This window comes from Entelurus aequoreus, linkage group LG02 (genome assembly GCF_033978785.1).
Source record: "Entelurus aequoreus isolate RoL-2023_Sb linkage group LG02, RoL_Eaeq_v1.1, whole genome shotgun sequence".
Classification (NCBI taxonomy): Eukaryota; Metazoa; Chordata; class Actinopteri; order Syngnathiformes; family Syngnathidae; genus Entelurus; species Entelurus aequoreus.
Genome location: NC_084732.1, coordinates 4,713,379 through 4,738,665, shown reverse-complemented (window position 1 = coordinate 4,738,665; position 25,287 = coordinate 4,713,379). Strand labels below are relative to the sequence as shown.

At 34.2% G+C, this 25,287-nt stretch overlaps 2 protein-coding genes across 3 annotated transcripts in view; one reads left to right on the top strand and one right to left on the bottom strand.

The window, feature by feature from the left end:
• cdh8 (cadherin 8) overlaps positions 1-25,287 on the top strand; it is a 465,099-nt gene that overhangs the window by 226,731 nt on the left and 213,081 nt on the right. The gene's annotated exons all lie outside the window — the stretch shown is intronic.
• Positions 1-25,287, bottom strand: part of LOC133642670 (cadherin-8-like) — a 70,899-nt gene that overhangs the window by 16,738 nt on the left and 28,874 nt on the right. The window contains exon 6 of the mRNA XM_062037022.1: positions 16,112-16,356. Coding sequence (XP_061893006.1) covers positions 16,112-16,356 — 245 coding nt within the window. The remainder of the gene's footprint in view (positions 1-16,111; positions 16,357-25,287) is intronic.

Here is a 25,287-nt window from a genome sequence, read left to right as displayed (position 1 = left end):
GATACAGTCCGTAAGCACACATGATTGTGCGTGCTGCTGCTCCACTAATAGTACTAACCTTTAACAGTTAATTTTACTAATTTTCATTCATTACTAGTTTCTATGTAACTGTTTTTATATTGTTGTACTTTCTTTTTTATTCACTAATTTTTTTTAAATTTATTTATCTTATTTTACAAATTTTTTTAAAAAGTACCTTATCTTCACCACACCTGGTTGTCCAAATTAGGCATAATAATGTGTTAATTCCACGACTGCATATATCGGTTGATATCGGTATCGGTTGATATCGGTATCGGTAATTAAAGAGTTGGACAATATCGGAATATCGGATATCGGCAAAAAGCCATTATCGGACATCCCTACGGTAAACTCTGGCGGACTAAGAAGTGGAATAAAAATGAATACATTTTGAAGTAGAATAATGTAAAGTATTACTAAGAAGTTGAACAAATGACTACAGACTGCATTAAAAAATAAACAAGCAACAGTTACAAAAATTCCACTGTGAAAAACATGTGTGTCTGCCAAAAAGGAGAGGACTTAAGGGGGTGCCTTGAGGAACGCCCCAGTTCTGTAAACCACACAGTGATCTATGTTTCTTGAAATGTCAACGTAAGGACCTACCAATACATTTACGAAAGTCTGAGTTGAACAGAACTCTCATCTTTTTAGGAATCTGCTAAAAAAAATGTTAGTCTCCGAAGTTTTGAACCAAACCTGGGAGCCGGTATGGTGACCGTGTTTGGGGCCCGGGGCCGCCAGTTGAATAACTTATAGCGTCTGAAAGCAGACGCACATTCCAATTGTTTGGAAAGATATAAATAGCAGTGGCGTTTTCATTTTTTTTGAGGTGGAGATGTTTGATAAAATCCTGAGAAAGAGGTCCTGGAGGACCCCGCTCCCCTCACAACATACCTTCACCCCCTTCGGTAAGCCGACGCAAGAACACTTTCCAGACAAGGCCGACAGCAGCAAACCGCCTGGGAGCGCCATCTCTCCCGCAGACTGAGAGCACGGCAGTCAGGCTGCTGACAGCCTCACGCCCCAGCGACGAGACGCAGGCAGAAATGTTCTGCCAGCTGTCACTCAAACTGACAAGACTGCTGTGAGAAAGAATTAAAAGCAAATACAAAAATAAAACAAAAATCGATGCGTCTGGCTTTGCATGTCGTTTTCGTACAGTGAACTTTGTGAGCAGCGCAACCTCGGGAGGCATTTTAATTTAAACATCTGGATGTCAGATAGCACTTTTTTTATATCACGCTTTTGCAGATGAAGGTTTAAGAAAAGACATTACAAGAACCTATCACTCATCCTTGAGCTTTAAGGGATGACATTCACAATATATATATATATATATATATATATATATATATATATATATATATATATATATATATATATATATATATATATATATATATATATATATATGCATATATATATATATATATATATATATATATATATATATATATATATATATATATATATATATATATATATATATATATATACTTTTTTTTTACATAAATAAATACAATTGTGTGCTTACGGACTGTATCCCTGCAGACTGTATTGATCTATATTGATATATAATGTATATATTGTGTTTTTTATGTTGATTTCGTTAAAAAAAAAATATATATATATATTTGTATTTTTTTTTTATTTCTTGTGCGGCCCGGTACCAATCGGTCCGCGGACCGGTACCGGGCCACGGCCCGGTGGTTGGGGACCTCTGAACTATATGATTTGCCTGAGAACCTGGACAGGACAAAAAAAAAAAAAAAAAAAAATTGTGGCGGACATAATTATTTCGTGGCGGGCCGCCACAAATAAATGGATGTGAGGGAAACACTGCATGTGTTTTTGTTTCACATAAAGATTGTGAATGATGGAGAATTGCCCAAAAAAGGGCGGTTTTCCTTTAAATGGCTTCCTCCGTGTAATTACAACTGAAATAAATATTGCCATTTGGTGGTCGGCACACCGACTGTCACGTTTGGATCCGCCATCTCCATCAGGCCAGAACCCGGTGAGAGGCTTTCAGTCCTGTCGCCAGGAAAAACCACTCAGGGAACACGGGCGCCCTCGGCTCGCCTTAATGCGTCCGAACAAGGTTTTTTTTTTTGTTTTTTTTTAGGCGCACTCCATGAAAACGCCGGCCGGGTTTCCACCTGAGTGATCACCAAAAAGACGCGGTGTGACACGCCGCCCGACGTGATTTCGAGAGAGGAGCCGTGACTGCGCTCGATTCACCAAAAAACGGGAGGCTGTGACGAGCTTTGAAATTATTTTTGTTTGACTTCACCCCCTCTCTCTCTCTTTTTTTTCCGAAGGTGCAATATTTCTCTCCGAGCTGACGTGCTGCACCCCCCTCCCCCACACCCCCAACCCCCCCCCCCCGGCTGAGGTGGTGTTGGAAATGAAAAGTAATTACGAGGCAATATTTGTGTTTTTGCAAGAGGCTGATATATTTAAAATGTGAGCTGCTACACGTGGATAGGAGCGACTCAATAACGCCGGGCAGACGTGTCACACTGCGGTCGTCAGCACACGTAAACAACACAATCGCGCACACGTCAACAAGGTCGAACAACCCCAGCTTGCATATTTGCTCATTCACACTTCTTTAACTTCTGATGGCGTCATCAAAATATTAAAACCTGCTTTTTTGGACAATACATCTTTCATGAATACAAATATCCTCTTCGGTATACCGAAACATCGATACCGCCCACACCTTCTCGAGTCTAAATATTGTATTAGACCAGACATGGGCACTCTGCGGCCCGCGGCCCTTTGTGCGTCCCTGTCCGGCCCGCGTGAGGCCAGTCATAAATTACATAATAAATTTAAAAAAGTATCTATGTCGAGTGTGCAATACAACGGTGCTGCTTTTGTTTTGAAAAGCGTTATTTGTATTACTTCCGTGTGGACGTACGCGCGTGCATGCGTGATTGTGAGTGAATGTGAACAGCGGCAATCACAAATTACAAAATAAAGTTGAAAAAACATCTATGTCGTGCGCGCAATACAACTGCGCTGCTTTTATTTTGAAAAGTGTTATTCATGGGCGTATGTCCGTGTGTAGCCCGCGAGTGAAGGTGCACAGCGACAAGCGATGCCCGGTTTACACCCGAGACGCTAAAAAGAGACAAGTTGATGACGAATGGCGTGTTTTCAACAAGACATGGACTGCCAAGCAACGTTCCCTCTAAGGTGCGCGCCTGCGCGATTGCGCACTTCTCAAGCGTCCTCTGCGCGCAGCAAATATATGCCGCGCACCAAATATATGCCGCGCACCAAATCAAATCCCATCTGAATTCTAAACCAAATAAACACATTTATTCCGTGTAATTCTCTGCCGTACAAACCAGGCCAAAACCAACTTGTCATCTGTCACCGACACGCATACCACTAAACCACTGGTGCGTTTATGGCCACACAAAAAGTCGGACAACTCAAACACCACACAAAGTTACACTATGACTTCTCAGTCATACGTGTGCTTATTTTACTGTCATTTATTATTAATGTTAATTTATTTATATTAGTCGTTGGAATGCTGTTACTAGAGAAAGTTACAGGAAGGCACACTTCATCCTATGCTTACATTTCATTGTGCAACATGAGGATGTTTAAGGGCAACTAAATGTGATCTCTGAAAGGGGTACAAATGATTTCCAAAGCAGTGCTTTTGGTATAAAGTTAAGTTAGGTTAAATGAAAGTATTATTATTATTATTATTATTATTATTATTATTATTATTATTATTTATATTACGGTATATATCAAAAATAATATTGAGCAAAATTTAATTGAAATATTGTCGATGTGGCCCTCCAAAAGTGCTCGGGTTGCTCATGCGGCCCCCGGTAAAAATTAATTGCCCACCCCTGTATTAGACTTTAGTAAATTCGGGATCAAAAGCCTCTATATTTTTCCTACGCTTTGAACCCTGCGGCTTATAAAACGGTGCGGCTAATTTATGGATTTTTCTTTGCTGACGGCTATAATGCAAATACCATCCATCCATCCATTTGCTACCGCTTATTCCCTTCGTGGTCGCTGGAGCCTATCTCAGCTACAATCGGGCGGAAGCAGACGGACAACATTCACTCACTAGGGCCGATTTAGTGTCGCCAATCGACCTATCCCCAGGTGCATGTCTTTGGAGGTGGGAGGGGCCTATTCCCAGGTGCATGTCTTTGGAGGTGGGGAGGGGCCTATCCCCAGGTGCATGTTTTTTGGAGGTGGGAGGAAGCCGGAGTACCCGGAGGGAACCTATGCAGTCACGGGGAGAAAATGCAAACTCCACACAGAAAGATCCCGAGTGCAGGATCGAACCCAGGACTTTCGTTTTGTGAGGCAGACACACTAACCCCTCTGCCATATGGATAAAAACATACATATACCATATATACATATAAACATACAGATAAACATATATAGATAAAAACTAGGGATGTCCGATAATGGCTTTTTGCCGATATCCGATATTCCGATATTGTCCAACTCTTTAATTACCGATACCGATATCAACCGATACCGATATCAACCGATACCGATATCAACCGATATATGCAGTCGTGGAATTAACACATTATTATGCCTAATTTGGACAACCATGTATGGTGAAGATAAGGTCCTTTTTAAAAAAAATAATAAAGTAAGATAACTAAATTAAAAACATTTTCTTGAATAAAAAAGAAAGTAAAACAATATAAAAACAGTTACATAGAAACTAGTAATTAATGAAAATGAGTAAAATTAACTGTTAAAGGTTAGTACTATTAGTGGAGCAGCAGCACGCACAATCATGTGTGCTTACGGACTGTATCCCTTGCAGACTGTATTGATATATATTGATATATAATGTAGGAACCAGAATATTGATAACAGAAAGAAATGGGGGGAGGGAGGTTTTTTGGGTTGGTGCACTAATTGTAAGTGTATCTTGTGTTTTTTATGTTGATTTTATAAAAAAAAAACAAAAAAATAAAAAAAATAAAAAAAACGATACTCATAATAAAAAAAACGATACCGATAATTTCCGATATTACATTTTAACGCATTTATCGGCCGATATTATCGGACATCCCTAATAACAACATACCTATACCATATATACATATAAACATATATAGATAAAAACATACATATACCATATATACATATAAACATATATAGATAAAAACATACATATACCATATATACATATTAAAGGCCTACTGAAAGCCACTACTAGCGACCACGCAGTCTGATAGTTTAAATGAGATACGTCCTGCACTGTATATTTTGTTCTTTTCTTACTGTATCGAAAATGAACCGAACCGTGACCTCTAAACCGAGGTACGTACCGAACCAAAATTTTTGTGTACCGTTACACCCCTAGTAAATAACTAATTTTACAACGTATATATCTGCGGCTTATAGTCCAGTGCGGCTTATTTTTGGCATACTTGCCAACCCTCCCGCTTTTAGCGGGAGAATCCCGGTATTCAGCGCCTCTCCCGATAACCTCCCGGCAGAAATTTTCTCCCGACAAACTTCCGGTATTCAGCCGGAGCTGCTGGAGGCCACGCCCCCTCCAGCTCAATGCGGACCTGAGTGAGGACAGCCTGTTCTCACGTCCGCTTTTCCACAATATAAACAGCTTGCCTGCCCAATGACGTCATAACATCTACAGCTTTTAGAGAGTAGAGTGCACAACTGCGCACACAACAAGGAGACGAAGCAGAAGAACAAGGACGTTACAGACATGGCGACGCCGTTGACGAGCAAGATGAAGAAATACGCTTGCAAGTTCCAAAACGAATGGAAACAAGAATTTCAGTTCATCCAGGACAGTTCGAAGGGGAAGGTGTATGTTGCCTGTACATTTTGTAGAACAGACTTCTCCATTGAACACGGTGGCTGAAATGATATACTCATTCATGAACGGAGAAGTTAAACAGGACAATGCTGCCATCTACTGGATAGCCTCCAGAACACTGAAATTCAAGTATTTATTTTATTTATATGTATAATAAAATTAAAATTAAAATAAAAAAATAAAATAAAAAATAAAATAAAATATATATATATATATATATATATATATATATAGCTAGAATTCACTGAAAGTCAAGTATTTCATATATATATATATATATATATGAAATACTTGAATTGGTGAATTCTAGCTGTAAATATACTCTCATCTTAACCACGCCCCCAACCACGCCCCCCCCCACACACACACACACACACACACACACACCTCCCGATATCGGAGGACTCAAGGTTGGCAAGTATGATATATGGAAACATAGAATGATTTCCCTGAAATGCAGTGGGTGCGGCTTATATACTCTATAGTAAAATACGGTATTAATGTATTTATTTATTTACTTACACTTCTTCATGCTCTTTTTTTCCTGTTGTGTATTCTCCATTCATTTTCCCTCCCTATACGACCAAAACAGCGAGTGAATGACACAATTCAGCCATATTAATTATTACAAGAGTCACAGCGTTTCCCATGAACTGCCAAGATACCTGTGGCGGTGGGGGCGTGGCTATGGGCGTGGTCACCATGACATCATCGATCGATTTGCATAATTTACTACAATGATATGATTTTCTCTAAAAAGGCTCAAAAAATGTGTACTTACTAATTAATAATAACAGTTTTGTTTTAAACGTCCATCCATCCATCCATTTTACAATATAATTACAACACGTTATGTACAGATTTGAACAATGAGTTATTCACTGAAATATATTTATTAATTGTGGTTCTTAAAAAAAATATATCTTATAAAACATAAAAGCTAAAATGTCTCTTAAAGCTCTGCCCCTTTAATTAGTGCATACTAAATAATTTAACTTTAGCCTACTACTACAACCATATTATTTGCCAGCAACATAAAGTGAAACAGAGGCAGAGGTGTCCTGCCACAGTCAGTAACAAATAAACAGAAAACAGTAGTGGTCAAACACAAATAAGGCAACAAGAGAAGTATCCTACACTTGTTTTTTGTAAAGTAAATCTCAACAGCCTATATGGGCATCTACATCAACTATATGATTTGCCTGAGAAGCTGGACAGGACAACAAAAAAATAAAAAATAAAAAATAAAATAAAAAAAAATAAAAAATAAAAAAATTGTCGGACGTAATACTTTTGTAAATGCCTTATTTGTATTTTGACTTTATTAAATGAATGTGTGGGAAACACTGAGTCAACATGTGACAGAAACAAACAAAGCCTTGAAAAAAAATACCACCAAAAAAAAAAACTAATATTGAGCAAAGTGAGAAGCCACAAGACAATATTTTTTTTCATTTCCCCGGTTAGTCGCGTCGGCAAGTACTCCCCGCTGCTGTCAGCGCTGATAATGAGACGTAATATAATACATCTTTGTGGCTCCTCTCCGCATTAACTGGAACACTGAGTGCTTATGAAAGTCAGAGAACGTCGGAGAGCCAACAGTCTTTTGTCAGCCGGCGTGAAAGACGAGAAAAGGAAGAGGATCGTCTCTTCAGGCCGCGACAATGGAGACGTTCACAAAGCGTCGCCGGCTATTGGGATTCGATATGACTTAGCCCAGTCAAACATGCAATCCTCCACTTTTCCTCCCGCAATCCTGCGTGTCTCGGAGGATGTACAGTACGTACAGTACGCTGCGATATTCTTCAGTAATTGAGTACAACGCAGTTTAGAGAGGCTCCGCGCCTTCCATACATTATCATCATCACACAGGAAACACGGCCGCCAACAGAAGACAAAATTACCTCATGAGACTCGGGGGCTACATATATATATATATATATATATATATATATATATATATATATATATATATATATATATATATATATGTATATATATATATATATATATATATATATATATGAGACTCCCTCATGCGGCCCCCGAGTCATGAGACTCAGGGGTCGCAAACATATATATATATATATATATATATATATATATATATATATATATATATATATATATATATATATGTATGCGACCCCCAAGTCTCATGACTCGGGGGCCGCATGAGGGAGTCTCATATATATATATATATATATATATATATATATATATATATATATATATATATATATATATATATAATATATGTATGCGGGCCCCGAGCCTCATGAGGTCATTTATATATATATATATATATATATATATATATATATATATATATATATATATATATATATATATATATATATATATATATATATATATATATATATATATATATATATATATATATATATATATATATGTAATATATGTATGCGGCCCCCGAGCCTCATGAGGTCATTTATATATATATATATATATATATATATATATATATATATATATATATATATATATATATATGTATGCGGCCCCCGAGCCTCATGAGGTCATTATATATATATATATATATATATATATATATATATATATATATATATATATATATATATATATATATATATATATATATATATATATATATATATATATATATATATATGTATGCGGCCCCCGAGCCTCATGAGGTCATTTATATATATATATATATATATATATATATATATATATATATATATATATGTATAGTCGAGGTTTCTGTGGTTTATCCGTTATACAGAGCTCAATAACGGTTTAGAGCGTGTAGGTCAGGAAAAAACACAGAGGCTATATCATCCCTACAAGCCTGTTTCACAGGTTTCCCTGCTCGTCAGAGGATTTTAAAATCCCATTTGCTGAAATCAAAAAAAGGTTTTTTTCTCATGAATGTACACTAAGTACCCCCATCTTGACAGGAAAAAACAGAAATATAGATTTTAAAATCCTCTGACGAGCAGGGAAACCTGCGAAACAGGCTTGTAGGGATGATACAGACTCTTATTTTTTCCTGACCTAACGTATATACATATATATGTACATATATACATATATATAAACATATATATATATATATATATATATATATATATATATATATATATATATATATATATATATATATATATATATATATATATATACAGTGGGGCAAAAAGTATTTAGTCAGCCACCCATTGATTGTCAATGGGTGGCTGACTAAATACTTTTTTGCCCCACTGTATACACTGTATGTGTGTGTGTATGTATATATATATATATATATATATATATATATATATATATATATATATATATATATATATATATATATATATATATATATATATATATATATATTTTTTATTTTTTTTTTAAAAATATAAAAGCTAAAATGTCTCTTAAAGCTCTGCCCCTTTAATTGGTGCATACTAAATAATTTAACTTCAGCCTACTACTACAACCATATTATTTACCAGCAACATAAAGTGAAACAGAGGCAGAGGTGTCCTGCCACAGTCAGTAACAAATAAACAGAAAACAGTAGTGGTGGTAGATAGACACAAAGCTTCATCAAACATCTGATCCACTGAACAAAGAACTCCAAAAATCTTGATCCTACACTTCTCTTTTGTAAAGTAAATCTGAACAGCCGATATGGGCATCTACATCAACTATATGATTTGCCTGAGAAGCTGGACAGGACACAAAAAAAAAAAAAAATGTAATAAAAAAAATAAAAAAAATTAAAAAAAATTAAAAAAATAAATATAAAAAATTAAAAAGCGGGCTTATTTATTTCGTCGCGGGCCGCCACAAATAAATGAATGTGTGGGAAACACTGAGCTTAAGTTTACATGAACTCAACGTCAAATTTGAGGAAGCGCATCATAGTAGGCTGATGTTAGCTTATACATCGTGTGGGGACATTTATTAACGCACTGCAGCCTCATAGATAGACAGACAGACACACACACACAGTCGCACTCACACACACACACACACACACACACACACACACACACACACACACACACACACACACACACACACACGCATGCATGGAAACACCATCCCAGGTGCAGCCCACGCCTATCAGTTTATGGTTTGCGTAAAGGCTAACTTGTTATTTTCCTTTGTAATTTCTGCCTACTGAGCCTATGGTGCTGTTAAGTTATTGTGGCTCAATTTGCCTTAATTTTTTTTATGTTAATGTATTTTTATTTATTATATTATTGTTTTAGTTGCTTAAGAGATATTCCTGGCTCTGAATTTGCTCAATGCTATTTTTATGTTTGTGTGCATTATTTGTTGCCGTCATCATTAAACGAACAGGTTACTCATCAGTTACTCAGTACTTGAGTAGTTTTTTCACAACATACTTTTTACTTTTACTCAAGTAAATATTTGGGTGACTACTCCTTACTTTTACTTGAGTAATAAATCTCTAAAGCAGGGGTCACCAACGCGGTGGCCTGTTCTAAAAATAGCTCAAATAGCAGCACTTACCAGTGAGCTGCCTCTATTTTTTAAATTGTATTTATTTACTAGCAAGCTGGTCTCGCTTTGCTCGACATTTTTAATTCTAAGAGCCCTTTGAGACACTTGTGATTTAGGGCTATATAAATAAACATTGATTGATTGATTGATTGATTGAAGAGAGACAAAACTCAAATAGAATTTGGAAATCCAAGAAAATATTTTAAAGACTTGGTCTTCACTTGTTTAAATAAATGCATTAATTGTTTTACTTTGGTTCTTATAACTTTCAGAAAGACAATTTTAGAGAAAAAAATACAACCTTAAAAATTATTTTATGTTTTTTAAACACATATACCTTTTTACCTTTTAAATTCCTTCCTCTTCTTTCCTGACAATTTAAATCAATGTTCAAGTATTTTTTTTTTTTTATTGTAAAGAATAATAAATACATTTTTATTTAATTCTTCATTTTAGCTTCTGTTTTTTCGACGAAGAATATTTGTGAAATATTTCTTCAAACTTATTATGATTAAAATTCAAAAAAATGATTCTGGCAAATCCAGAAAATCTGTAGAATCAAATTTAAATCTTATTTCAAAGTCTTTTGAATTTCTTTTAAAATTTTTGTTCTGGAAAACCTAGAAGAAATAATGATTTTTCTTTGTTAGAAATATAGCTTGGTCCAATTTGCTATATATTCTAACAAAGTGCAGATCGGATTTTAACCTATTCAAAACATGTCATCAAAATTCTTAAATTAATCTTAATCAGGAAAAATTACTAATGATGTTCCATAAATTCTTTTTTTAATTTTTTCCAAAAAGATTCGAATTAGCTTGTTTTTCTCTTCTTTTTTTCGGTTGAATTTTGAATTTTAAAGAGTCGAAATTGGAGATAAACTATGTTTCAAAATTGAATTGTCATTTTTTTTTCGTGTTTTCTCCTCTTTTAAACCGTTCAATTAAGTGTAAATATCATTAATTATTAATAATAACATAGAGTTAAAGGTAAATTGAGCAAATTGGCTATTTCTGGCAATTTATTTAAGTGTGTACCAAACTGGTAGGCCTTCGCATTAATCAGTACCCAAGAAGTAGCTCTTAGTTTCAAAAAGGTTGGTGACCCCTCTAAAGTAACAGTACTCTTACTTGAGTACAATTTCTGGCCCACCTCTGGTGTAATGTCATTTTTGACCACTGGAGGCACGTCCTGCATCCGTCAGCAGCAATATCCTCAGTAAACACGGAAAAGGGACAGAAAAAGTCCAATCAATGAAAGTCAGCCTGCTCCGTGCCCGCCACACATTTACACACAACCTGTTGCGTGTTGTCGCCTTGAATGCGGTCAGCGAGTCGCCGGGGGAATTAATGAAATGCCGAGACGGAGAGAAATTGCCGGCGTAACGCGTCGCCAAGGTGACCTTGTCGTCGCTGTGCGGGGCGCGGAGGAGGAGGAGGAAGTTTCTGCGCCTTCAACTCATAATCTACTTTCTCCTTCCACATTCGTGGAAATGAGAGCAGTCCTTAAGTGGTCGGCCATCGGCAAAAAAAGGTACCTGCGGCGCCGTCTCTAAAGGTCAGGCGCTTGAAGGCGTTTAATTGCTTCAGTGTCAAACTTTTTTCACTTAAACAACTCATTATAGAGAATGAAAAGCTTTGTGCACCTCTTCTTGAACTTAACGGGATGAGGAATGGGGACTGTAATTTGGGGCGGGCGGTGGAGGAATAGGAGCGCCCGCGGAGGTCGAAGCGTTGGGAAGTTTGCATAATTGTTGGAGAAAAGCTTTGAAGGGAGAAGAAAGTCTCGTCTGTAAAAAGACAAAGAAATAAACAGGTTCGTACGATGTTTTCCACGCATCTACAAATACATAAAAATCTGGGTTTATTTATATTGTTAGAATAGATTTACTCTTCATTGTTTTTGTATGACAAAAAGGAGCAAAAATCCCCATATTGGGGTAAACTGTATCATGATATAAGTGTTTTATATCGGTCGATATCAGTAATTATTTATTGTTTAATAATATATTATTTTTTATGATTTATGGAAAATAAGGAGCAGGAGGAAATATATATTTAATTTAAAATATAACCGTTCTTTTTATTTATGTATTTGTATTTTTTAATATATTTTGTATAGTTAAAAAAAATAAAAATAAAATTAAATTAAAAAAAATAAATACAAAATATAGAAAATAAAAAAAACAAAAAAAAAAAAAAAACAGGTTCGTGCGATGTTTTCCACGCATCTAGGAAAACATTCAAATCAGGGTTTATTTATATCGTTAGAATAGATTTACTCTTCATTGCTTTTTATGACAAAAAGGAGCAAAAATCCCCATATTGGGGAAAACTGTATCACAATATAAAAGTTTTATATCGGTCAATATCGGTGATTATTTATTGTTTATTAATATATTATTTTTTATGATTTATGGAAAATAAGGAGCAGGAGGAATTATATATTTAATTTAAAATATAAACGTTCTTTTTATTTATTTATTTGTATTTTTTAATATATTTTGTACAATTAAAAAAATAAAAATAAAATAAAATAAAATAAAATAAATAAAAAATATGGAAAATAGAAATGTAACTTCTAAATGTAAGTCTCGTCTGTAAAAAACAAAAAAAACAAACAAAAAAACAGGTTCGTACGATGTCTTCCACGCATCTAGAAAAACATAAAAATCAGGGTTTATTTATATCGTTAGAATAGATTTACTCTTCATTGCTTTTTAAGACAAAAAGGAGCAAAAATCCCCACATTGGGGGAAACTGTACCACGATATAAGTGTTTTATATCGGTCGATATCAGTAGTCATTTATTGTTTATTAGTATATTATTTTTTAGGATTTATGGAAAATAAGGAGCAGGAGAAAAATATATTTAATTTAAAATATAACCGTCCTTTTTATTTATGTATTTGTATTTTGTTAGGATATTTTTTATTATAAAAAAGAAAAGAAAAACAATTATACAATAAATAAAAAATATTTAAAATTAAAAATGTAACTTCTAAATGTAAGTCTCGTCTGTAAAAAAAAACAAAAAAAACAAAAAACAAAAACAGGTTCGTACAATGTTTTCCACGCATCTAAGAAACCATACAAATTTGGAGTTTATTCATATCGTTAGAATAGATTTACTCTTCATTGCTTTTTATGACAAAAAAGAGCAAAAATCCCCATATTGGGGGAAACTGTACCACGACATAAGTGTTTTGTTTCGGTCGATATCAGTAATTATTTATTGTTTATTAATATATTATTTTTTAGGATTTATGTAAAATAAGGAACAGGAGGAAAATATATTTAATTTAAAATGTAACCGTTCTTTTTATTTATTTATTTGTATTTTTTAATATATTTTGTATAATTAAAAAAATAAAAATAAAATAAAATAAAATAAAATAAAATAAATAAAAAATATAGAAAATAGAAATGTAACTTCTAAATGTAAGTCTCGTCTGTAAAAAAAAAAAAAACAAAGAAAAAAACAAACAGGTTCGTACGATGTCTTCCACGCATCTAGAAAAACATAAAAATAAGGGTTTATTTATATCGTTAGAATTGATTTACTCTTCATTGCTTTTTATGACAAAAAGGAGCAATCAGTAATTATTTATTGTTTATTAATATATTATTTTTTTTATGATTTATGGAAAATAAGGAGCAGGAGGAAATATATATTTAATTTAAAATATAAGCGTCCTTTTTATTTATGTATTTGTATGTTTTTATTATATTTTGTATAATTAAAAAAATGAAATAAAATAAAATAAAATAAATAAAAATGTAGAAAATAAAAATGTAACTTCTAAATGTAAGTCTCGTCTGTAAAAAAAAAAAAAAAAAAAAAAAAAAGAGTGAAGTGAATTACATTTATATAGCGCTTTTTCTCAAGTGACTCAAAGCGCTTTTACATTGTGAAACCCAATATCTAAGTTACATTTAAACCAGTGTGGGTGGCACTGGGAGCAGGTGAGTAAAGTGTCTTGCCCAAGGACACAACGGCACCTTTTTACCTTTTAAATTCCTTCCTCTTCTTTCCTGACCATTTAAATCAATGTTCAAGTAAATTTATTTTTTTTATTGTAAAGAATAATAAATACATTTTATTTTAATTCTTCATTTTAGCTTCTGTTTTTTCGACGAAGAATATTTGTGAAATATGTCTTCAAACTTATTATGATTAAAATTCCAAAAAAATATTCTGGCAAATCTAGAAACTCTGTAATATCAAATTTAAATCTTATTTCAAAGTATTTTGAATTTCTTTTAAAATGTTTGTTCTGGAAAATATAGAAGAAATAATAATTTTTCTTTGTTAGAAATATAGCTTGGTCCAATTTGTTATATATTCTAACAAAGTGCAGATCGTATTTTAACCTATTTAAAACATGTCATCAAAATTCTAAAATTAATCTTAATCAGGAAAAATTACTAATGATGTTCCATAAATTATTTTTTTAATTTTTTTCAAAAAGATTCGAATTAGCGAGTTTTTCTCTTCTTTTTTTCGGTTGAATTTTGAATTTTAAAGAGTCGAAATTGGAGATAAACTATGTTTCAAAATTTAATTGTCATTTTTTTCGTGTTTTCTCCTCTTTTAAACCTTTCAATTAAGTGCAAGTATCATTAATTATTAATAATAACATAGAGTTAAAGGTAAATTGAGCAAATTGGCTATTTCTGGCAATTTATTTAAGTGTGTATCAAACTGGTAGCCCTTCGCATTAATCAGTACCCAAGAAGTAGCTATTGGTTTCAAAAAGGTTGGTGACCCCTGCTATAGAGGAATCTATTGATTTTCTAAAATAATACCTAAAATAACCCTAGCTAAATGTCATACAATTAGCTAAAAAAAAAACATATTTGAGACGTGTAGCAAAGCCTCCACCCTACAAAGCAGTACTACTTATGGGAGTGAAAATGGCACCAAAATGGTCCCAAGGGTAAAAGTGTAAGCATATGTAAAAAACTGTTATTAATTCACCCTTGTGATAGAGGAGCCTATTGATTTTTGAAATAATACCTAAAATAACCCTAGCCAAATGTCAATCAATTAGTTAAAAAAATATATATTTGAGACGTGTAGCAAAGCCCCACCCTACAAAGCAATACTTATGGGAGTGAAAATGGGACCAAATTGGTCCCAAGGGTAAAAGTGTAAGCATATGTAGAAATATGTTATTAATTCACCCTTCTGATAGAGGAACCTATTGATTTTTAAAAATAATACCAAAAATAATCCTAGCCAAATGTCATACAATTAGCTATAAAACATATTTGAGACGTGTAGCAAAGCCCCCCCACCCTACAAAGCAGTACTACATATGGGAGTGAAAATGGGACCAAAATGGTCCCAAGGGTAAAAGTGTAAGAATATGTAGAAATATGTTATTAATTCACCCTTCTGATAGAGGAGCCTATTAATTTTTTTAAATAATACCAAAAATAAACCTACCTAAAAGTCATCCAATTAGCTAAAAACCTATTTGAGACGTGTAGCAAAGCCCCACTCTACGTATCGGTGCTTATGGGAGTGAAAATGGGACCAATTTGGTCCCAAGGGTAAAAGTGTAAGCATATGTAGAAAAATGTTATTAATTCACCCCTTTGACAGAGAAGCCTATTGATTTTTTTAAAATAATACCACAAATAACCCAAGCTAAAATTCATACAATTATCTAAAAAGCACATTTGTCCTGAAATGTGACTCCAGAGTCCTGACCTGACTTGGCTGCCGCTGGTGTCCGGGTCCCTGGCGCTGACCGTGCCGATGACGGTGTTGACGGGCGCGTTCTCGTGCACCTGCAGCGTGTAATGTGCTCTGGCGAAGACGGGCGGCTCGTCGGCGTCCTCCACCGTGACCTTGACGGTGGCCGTGTCCTTGAAAGGCCCGCCGCCGGGCTCCGAGTGCAGGTTGGCGGCCTCCACCTTCAGCGTGTAGGTCCTCCGGCTTTCAAAGTCGATGGCCTGCGGGCGCCAAAAAAAACGAGAGGCGGTTGAAAAAGGCAAACACCTCTCCTTAACTTGGGATGATTCACACCGGCTTTAAATGCCACTTAGTCTCCATTTTGCTGCCCTCAGTCTCCTTTTGGATTAAATGCATCTCCTTGGAAAAACTATTATTGACAAGAGGGGGTGTCTCCATATCACCACAGTTTTGGTCCGATTGGAACCGCTCGAGTTTCAAAACTGGGAATTGTGAATAAATTAATTTTAAAAAATCCAAGATTACCCAGAATTCCCGGTTTTCCGGGTAATTTTTCCCACTGAAAATGAATGGGCTATTTTTCGAACTTGCCCAATATCCCCATTCCTCAACCGATTTGAAATTGTTCCACCATCCCCACACTCCACTCACCTTGGACAATCAAACTACCAAGTTAAAAAAAAAAATTCCAGGAATTCCTGGAATTCACAGATTTCCCGGTTTTCCAAATCCTTATGTTCACCTCTTTCTAGAAAGTCTTCACACTCCACATTTTCAACAATTTTTGAACATTTTCGTATTATTTTTGTACAAATTCCAGTTTTTCCCGAAATTCCAGGATTTCGAAAATACCTTTTTAAATACAAACCGTTACAACGTCAACATTTTTCAACTGTTTCGAAAATTTCCAACACCAACCCATTCCTATCATTTAGGGCAATTACCTATATTTCCAAAAATTCCAGTTTTTCCTGAAATTCACAAGTTTTTAGGAAATTCCGTACTCATAGTTCTGCAATGGCCAAAATGTACACGATTTCGACTTTTCAACCCATATTGTGCCCACTTCCCAAAATTCCAGATTTTCCCGGAATTTTTGGTAATTTTCTCCCCATTGACAATGAATAGGAAATATACAATCTGCTGCATAGCCCACATTTCTCAACCGATTTGAACCGTTCCAACATCCCCACACTCCACTCACCTTGGACAATCAAACTACCAAGTTCAAAAAAAAAATTCCAGGAATTCCTGGGATTCACAGATTTCCCGGTTTTCCGAATCCTTATGTTCACCTCTTCCTAGAAAGTCTTCACACTCCACATTTTCAACAATTTTTTAACAATTTCTTATTATTTTTGTACAAATTCCAGTTTCCCCAAATTCCAGGATTTCCAAAATACCTGTTTAAATACAAACCGTTACTACGTCAACATTTTTCAACCGTTTCGAAAATGTCCAACACCAACCCACTCTTATCATTTAGGGAAATTACCTATATTTCCAAAAATTCCAGTTTTTCCTGAAATTCACAAGTTTTTAGGAAATTCCGTATTCATAGTTCTGCAAAGGCCAGAATTCTCAAAATTGTGCACCTTTTTTTTTTTTACCCGATTTCGACTTTTCAACCTATATTGTGCCCATTTCCCAAAATTCCAGATTTTTCCGGAATTTTTGGTAATTTTCTCCACATTGACAATGAATAGGAAATATACAATCTGCTGCATAGCCCACATTTCTCAACCGATTTGAACCGTTCCACCATCCCCACACTCCACTCACCTTGGACAATCAAACTACCAAATTTAAAGAAAAAATTCCAGGAATTCCTGGAATTCACAGATTTCCCAGTTTTCCAAATTCTTATGTTCACCTCTTCCTAGAAAGTCATCACACTCCACATTTTCAACAATTTTTGAACATTTTCTTATTATTTTTGTACAAATTCCTGTTTTTCCCGAAATTCCAGGAATTCCAAAATACCTGTTTAAATACAAACCGTTACTACGTCAACATTTTTCAACCGTTTTGAAAAATTCCAACACTAACCCATTCATATAATTTAGGGAAATTACCTATATTTCCACCCGCGACCCTGAACAGGACAAGCGGTAGAAAATGAATGGATGGACCTATATTTCCAAAAATTCCAGTTTTTCCTGAAATTCACAAGTTTTTAGGAAATTCCGTATTCATAGTTCTACAATGGCCAACATTCTTAAAATTGTGCACCTTTTTTTTTTTTTACCCGATTTCGACTTTTCAACCATCAACCCATATTGTGTCCATTTCCCAAAATTCCAGATTTTCCCGGAATTTTTTGTAATTTTCTCCCCATTGACAATGAATAGGAAATATACAATCTGCTGCAGAGCCCACATTTCTCAACCGATTTGAAATTGTTCCACCATTCCCACACTCCACTCACCTTGGACAATCATTCGACCAAGTAAAAAAAAAAAAATTCCAGGAATTCCTGGAATTCACAGATTTCCCGGTTTTCCAAATCCTTATGTTCACCTCTTTCTAGAAAGTCTTCACACTCCACATTTTCAACAATTTTTGAACATTTTCGTATTATTTTTGTACAAATTCCAGTTTTTCCCGAAATTCCAGGATTTCGAAAATACCTTTTTAAATACAAACCGTTACTACGTCAACATTTTTCAACTGTTTCGAAAATTTCCAACACCAACCCATTCCTATCATTTAGGGCAATTACCTATATTTCCAAAAATTCCAGTTTTTCCTGAAATTCACAAGTTTTTAGGAAATTCCGTATTCATAGTCCTGCAATGGCCAAAATTTACACGATTTCGACTTTTCAACCCATAATGTGCCCATTTCCCAAAATTCCAGATTTTCCCGGAATTTTTGGTAATTTTCTCCCCATTGACAATGAATAGGAAATATACAATCTGCTGCATAGCCCACATTTCTCAACTGATTTGAACCGTTCCAACATCCCCACACTCCACTCACCTTGGACAATCAAACGACCAAGTTCCAAAAAAAAATTCCAGGAATTCCTGGAATTCACAGATTTCCCAGTTTTCCAAATCCTCATGTTCACCTCTTCCTAGAAAGTCTTCACACTCCACATTTTCAACAATTTTTTAACAATTTCTTATTATTTTTGTACAAATTCCAGTTTTTCCCGAAATTCCAGGATTTCGAAAATACCTTTTTAAATACAAACCGTTACTACGTCAACATTTTTCAACTGTTTCGAAAATTTCCAACACCAACCCATTCCTATCATTTAGGGCAATTACCTATATTTCCAAAAATTCCAGTTTTTCCTGAAATTCACAAGTTTTTAGGAAATTCCGTATTCATAGTCCTGCAATGGCCAAAATTTACACGATTTCGACTTTTCAACCCATATTGTGCCCATTTCCCAAAATTCCAGATTTTCCCGGAATTTTTGGTAATTTTCTCCCCATTGACAATGAATAGGAAATATACAATCTGCTGCATAGCCCACATTTCTCAACCGATTTGAACCGTTCCAACATCCCCACACTCCACTCACCTTGGACAATCAAACTACCAAGTTAAAAAAAAAAATTCCAGGAATTCCTGGAATTCACAGATTTCCCGGTTCTCCAAATCCTTATGTTCACCTCTTCCTAGAAAGTCTTCACACTCCACATTTTCAACAATTTTTTAACCATTTCTTATTATTTTTGTACAAATTCCAGTTTTTCCCGAAATTCCAGGAATTCCAAAATACCTGTTTAAATACAAACCGTTACTACGTCAACATTTTTCAACCGTTTTGAAAAATTCCAACACTAACCCATTCATATAATTTAGGGAAATTACCTATATTTCCACCCGCGACCCTGAACAGGACAAGTGGTAGAAAATGAATGGATGGACCTATATTTCCAAAAATTCCAGTTTTTCCTGAAATTCACAAGTTTTTAGGAAATTCCGTATTCATAGTTCTACAATGGCCAACATTCTTAAAATTCTGCACCTTTTTTTTTTTACCCGATTTCGACCTTTCAACCATCAACCCATATTGTGTCCATTTCCCAAAATTCCAGATTTTCCCGGAATTTTTGGTAATTTTCTCCCCATTGACAATGAATAGGAAATATACAATCTGCTGCATAGCCCACATTTCTCAACCGATTTGAACCGTTCCACCATCCCCACACTCCACTCACCTTGGACAATCAAACTACCAAGTTTAAAGAAAAAATTCCAGGAATTCCTGGAATTCACAGATTTCCCGGTTCTCCAAATCCTTATGTTCACCTCTTCCTAGAAAGTCTTCACACTCCACATTTTCAACAATTTTTTAACAATTTCTTATTATTTTTGTACAAATTCCAGTTTTTCCCGAAATTCCAGGAATTCCAAAATACCTGTTTAAATACAAACCGTTACTACGTCAACATTTTTCAACCGTTTTGAAAAATTCCAACACTAACCCATTCATATAATTTAGGGAAATTACCTATATTTCCACCCGGGACCCTGAACAGGACAAGCGGTAGAAAATGGATGGGCTATTTTTCGAACTTACCCAATATCCACATTCCTCAACCGATTTGAAATTGTTCCACCATCCCCACACTCCACTCACCTTGGACAATCAAACGACCAAGTAAAAAAAAAAAATTCCAGGAATTCCTGGAATTCACAGATTTCCCGGTTTTCCAAATCCTTATGTTCACCTCTTTCTAGAAAGTCTTCACACTCCACATTTTCAACAATTTTTTAACAATTTCTTATTATTTTTGTACAAATTCCAGTTTTTCCCGAAATTCCAGGATTTCCAAAATACCTGTTTAAATACAAACCGTTACTATGTCAACATTTTTCAACCGTTTCGAAAATGTCCAACACCAACCCATTCCTATCATTTAGGGCAATTACCTATATTTCCAAAAATTCCAGTTTTTCCTGAAATTCACAAGTTTTTAGGAAATTCCGTATTCATAGTTCTGCAATGGCCAGAATTCTCAAAATTGTGCACCTTTTTTTTTTACCCGATTTCGACTTTTCAACCTATATTGTGCCCATTTCCCAAAATTCCAGATTTTTCCGGAATTTTTGGTAATTTTCTCCCCATTGACAATGAATAGGAAATATACAATCTGCTGCATAGCCCAAATTTCTCAACCGATTTGAACCGTTCCAACATCCCCACACTCCACTCACCTTGGACAATCAAACTACCAAGTTTAAAGAAAAAATTCCAGGAATTCCTGGAATTCACAGATTTCCCGGTTTTCCAAATTCTTAAGTTCACCTCTTCCTAGAAAGTCTTCACACTCCACATTTTCAACAATTTTTGAACATTTTCTTATTATTTTTGTACAAATTCCTGTTTTTCCCGAAATTCCAGGAATTCCAAAATACCTGTTTGAATACAAACCGTTACTACGTCAACATTTTTCAACCGTTTCGAAAAATTCCAACACTAACCCATTCATATCATTTAGGGAAATTGTTGTATTACCTATATTTCCAAAAATTCCAGTTTTTCCCCAAATTCACAAGTTTTTAGGAAATTCCATATTCATAGTTCTACAATAACTAACATTTTCAAAATTGTGCACTTTTTTTTTACCCGATTTCGACTTTTCAACCATCAACCCATATTGTGTCCATTTCCCAAAATTCCAGATTTTCCCGGAATTTTTGGTAATTTTCTCCCCATTGACAATGAATAGGAAATATACAATCTGCGGCATAGCCCACATTTCTCAACCGATTCGAACCGTTCCAACATCCACACACTCCGCTCGCCTTGGACATTCAAGCCAGCATGTTACCCGGTTCCAAAAATTCCCCGATTACCCGGCATTACCAGGAATTTCCCCCCCCTATTGAAAATGAATGGGCAATTTACAAACCTCTCCATATCCCACATTTCTCAACCGATCCGAACTGTTCCAACATCCACACACTCGTCTCACATTGCTCGGTTGGCGGAATGGCCGTGTCAGCAACTTGAGGGTTCCAGGTTCGATTCCCGCTTTTGACATCCTAGTCACTGCCGTTGTGTCCTTGGGCAAGACACTTTACCCACCTGCTCCCAGTGCCACCCACACTGGTTTGAATGGAACTTAGATATTGGGTTTCACTATGTAAAGCGCTTTGAGTCACTAGAGAAAAGTGCTATATAAATACAATTCACTTCACATTGGACAATCAAACTCAAGTTAAACACAATTCCCAGAATTCCCCTGAATTCCAAAGCTCTATGTTCACCTCTTTCTAGAAAGTCTTCATACCCTAAAAAAGTGAAAAAAAGGTTTCAACCCCTCCTACCCCCTTACTCTCTGCCACGACTATAAATGGTATGATTTGTCTATAAAATTGTTATAAGTGCACCTCTGCATAACATTGTCTCATTGTTATTAACATCAAATAAATAAAATACAGACTATAGTCAACTTGCAACAAATAATACAATTTTCTTAACATTGTTTTTTAACCTGTAACAGAAAAAAAATATACGTTTGACTTAAATAAAAAAACTACTACAATGTTGGCCGACTTAGACTGTTTGATACTGAAAAAAATAATAAAAAATAAAAAATAAATGTAATAAAAAATTAAATTAAGCAGATTTTTTTTAATTATATTTTTTTCAGCAACATTACGTTACTATAGAAAACATTTAAACCTGCAAAAGGAAAATAAACAAAATAATGCAGATTATTGTTTTTTTTAATCAAAATGAGGAGGTCCGGCTACAATTAGCACGTTTTGTATCAATCAATCAATCAATCAAAGTTTTTTTTATATAACCCTTAATCACAAGTGTCTCAAAGGGCTGCACAAGCCACGACGAAATCCCACATCAGGGCAAAGAAAAAACTCGACCCAAGTAGTAGTTGTAGTGCACAACTTTTTATCAGCTTGGTCTAAAGCTTGTCACTGCATGATACTGATAAAGCACGTTCCTCTGAGAAACATAGTTATCTTCCAACTGGCAAACGGTGAAGAGTATCTAGTTGGACGTTGACACCCGTGCATCGGTCAAGCTCTGCGGTCTCACTTGGAACAGAATCACCTTTTTCGGCCAGAGCAATTTATTCTGCGGATCTTTTTATTCCCGCTGACAGCAGATTATTAGCGCCTGCGTGGCGTCGCCCGGACCAGCCAACACAAAATCAATAGAAGCAGCCACTCCGTGGACCGAAGGGAAGTCCAAACCTCTTGTCGTCGTGTGACCGCTGTTTTCCTTTCCGTTACAGATGGCGGATCGTTAATATTTCCAAGCAAAAGAGTGGCGGCGTACTCGCTCGCCGTCTCCGAGGACACCTCTCGTGACCGCCTCGCAGAACAACCCCATGTGTCACTTTCACGCCCCATGATTGGGATGCAACGGTCGATATTAAGGCGGTGATCCTTAAATAGTAGGGGTGCTGTGATATGTGTAGGGGGGGCGTGAGAGGCAATAGTGTATATCTTGGCACGTACAGATAAATAAACATTCACTTCATGGGGGGGGCGTGAGAGGTAATAGTGTATATCTTGATACATACAGATAAATAAACATTCACTTCATGGTGGGGGCGTGAGAGGTAATAGTGTGTATCTTGGCACATACAGATAAATAAACATTAACTTCATGGGGGGCGTGAGAGGTAATAGTGTATATCTTGATACATACAGATAAATAAACATTCACTTCATGGGGGGGCGTGAGAGGTAATAGTGTATATCTTGGCACATACAAATAAATACATATTCTTATAAATACATATTATTTTATGGTAAATTTAAAAAGAAAAGCTTTTTAATAATTTTCTCATTTTATTTATTTATTTATTTATTTTTTTTGCGAAAATCGCCAATCTTGGCATTATTATCACTTGTCATTAAAGCTCGGATTGTTCACATTTTTATTTTTTTAACAGTGATTTCCTTTTTTTTTTTTACACTTACACAACAATTAAGAATGTTTAATTGTTATTGACAACTTTGTTGGATTATGGCCTCTGCTTGACCCTGGAACAGATTGTGTCTTTTGATCCTTATTTCTATAAATATACCATTTACAAATAAAAAAGGCTCTGATTTTATTTTTATTTTTTTTACATGAAAAAAAATAATGAAAATGTATATATATATATGTATATATATATATGATTTATTATTATTTTTTTACCTCTTTATATATATATATATATATATATATATATATATATATATATATATATATATATATATATATATATATATATATATATATATATATATATATATATATATATATATATATATATATTGGTTTTGTTTTTTTGGATTAAAAATAAATAAATAGATACATTTTTTATTAATATTATTATTGCCTTTTTTCCTCATCAGAAGTTGTTTTTACTCCATCGTAAAAAAACAAACAAACGTTTTAATAATTTTCTCATTTTATTTATTTATTTATTTTTTTTCGAAAATCGCCAATCTTGGCATTATTATCACTTGTCATTTAAGCTCGGATTGTTCACATTTTTATTTTTTTAACAGTGATTGACTTTTTCTTACACTTACACGACAATTAAGAATGTTTAATTGTTATTGACAACTTTGTTGGATTATGGCCTCTGCTTGACCCTGGAACAGATTGTGTCTTTTGATCCTTATTTCTATAAATATACCATTTACAAATAAATAAGGCTCTGATTTAATTTAATTTTTTTTTACCTAAAAAAAAATAATGAAAATGTATATATATATATATATATATATACATATATATATATATATATATATATATATATATATATATATATATATATATATATATATATATATATATATATATATATATATATATATATATATATATATATATATATATATATATATATATATATATATATATATACATATATTGTTTTTGTTTTTTTGGATTGAAAATAAATAAATAGGTATATTTTTTATTAATATTATTATTGCCTTTTTTCCTCATCAGAAGTTGTTTTTACTCCATCGTAAAAAAACAAACAAACGTTTTAATAATTTTCTCATTTTATTTTATTTTATTTTTTTTTTTTCGCGAAAATCGCCAATCTTGGCATTATTATCACTTGTCATTTAAGCTCGGATTGTTCACATTTTTATTTTTTTAACAGTGATTGACTTTTTTTTACATTTACACGACAATTAAGAATGTTTAATTGTTATTGACAACTTTGTTGGATTATGGCCTCTGCTTG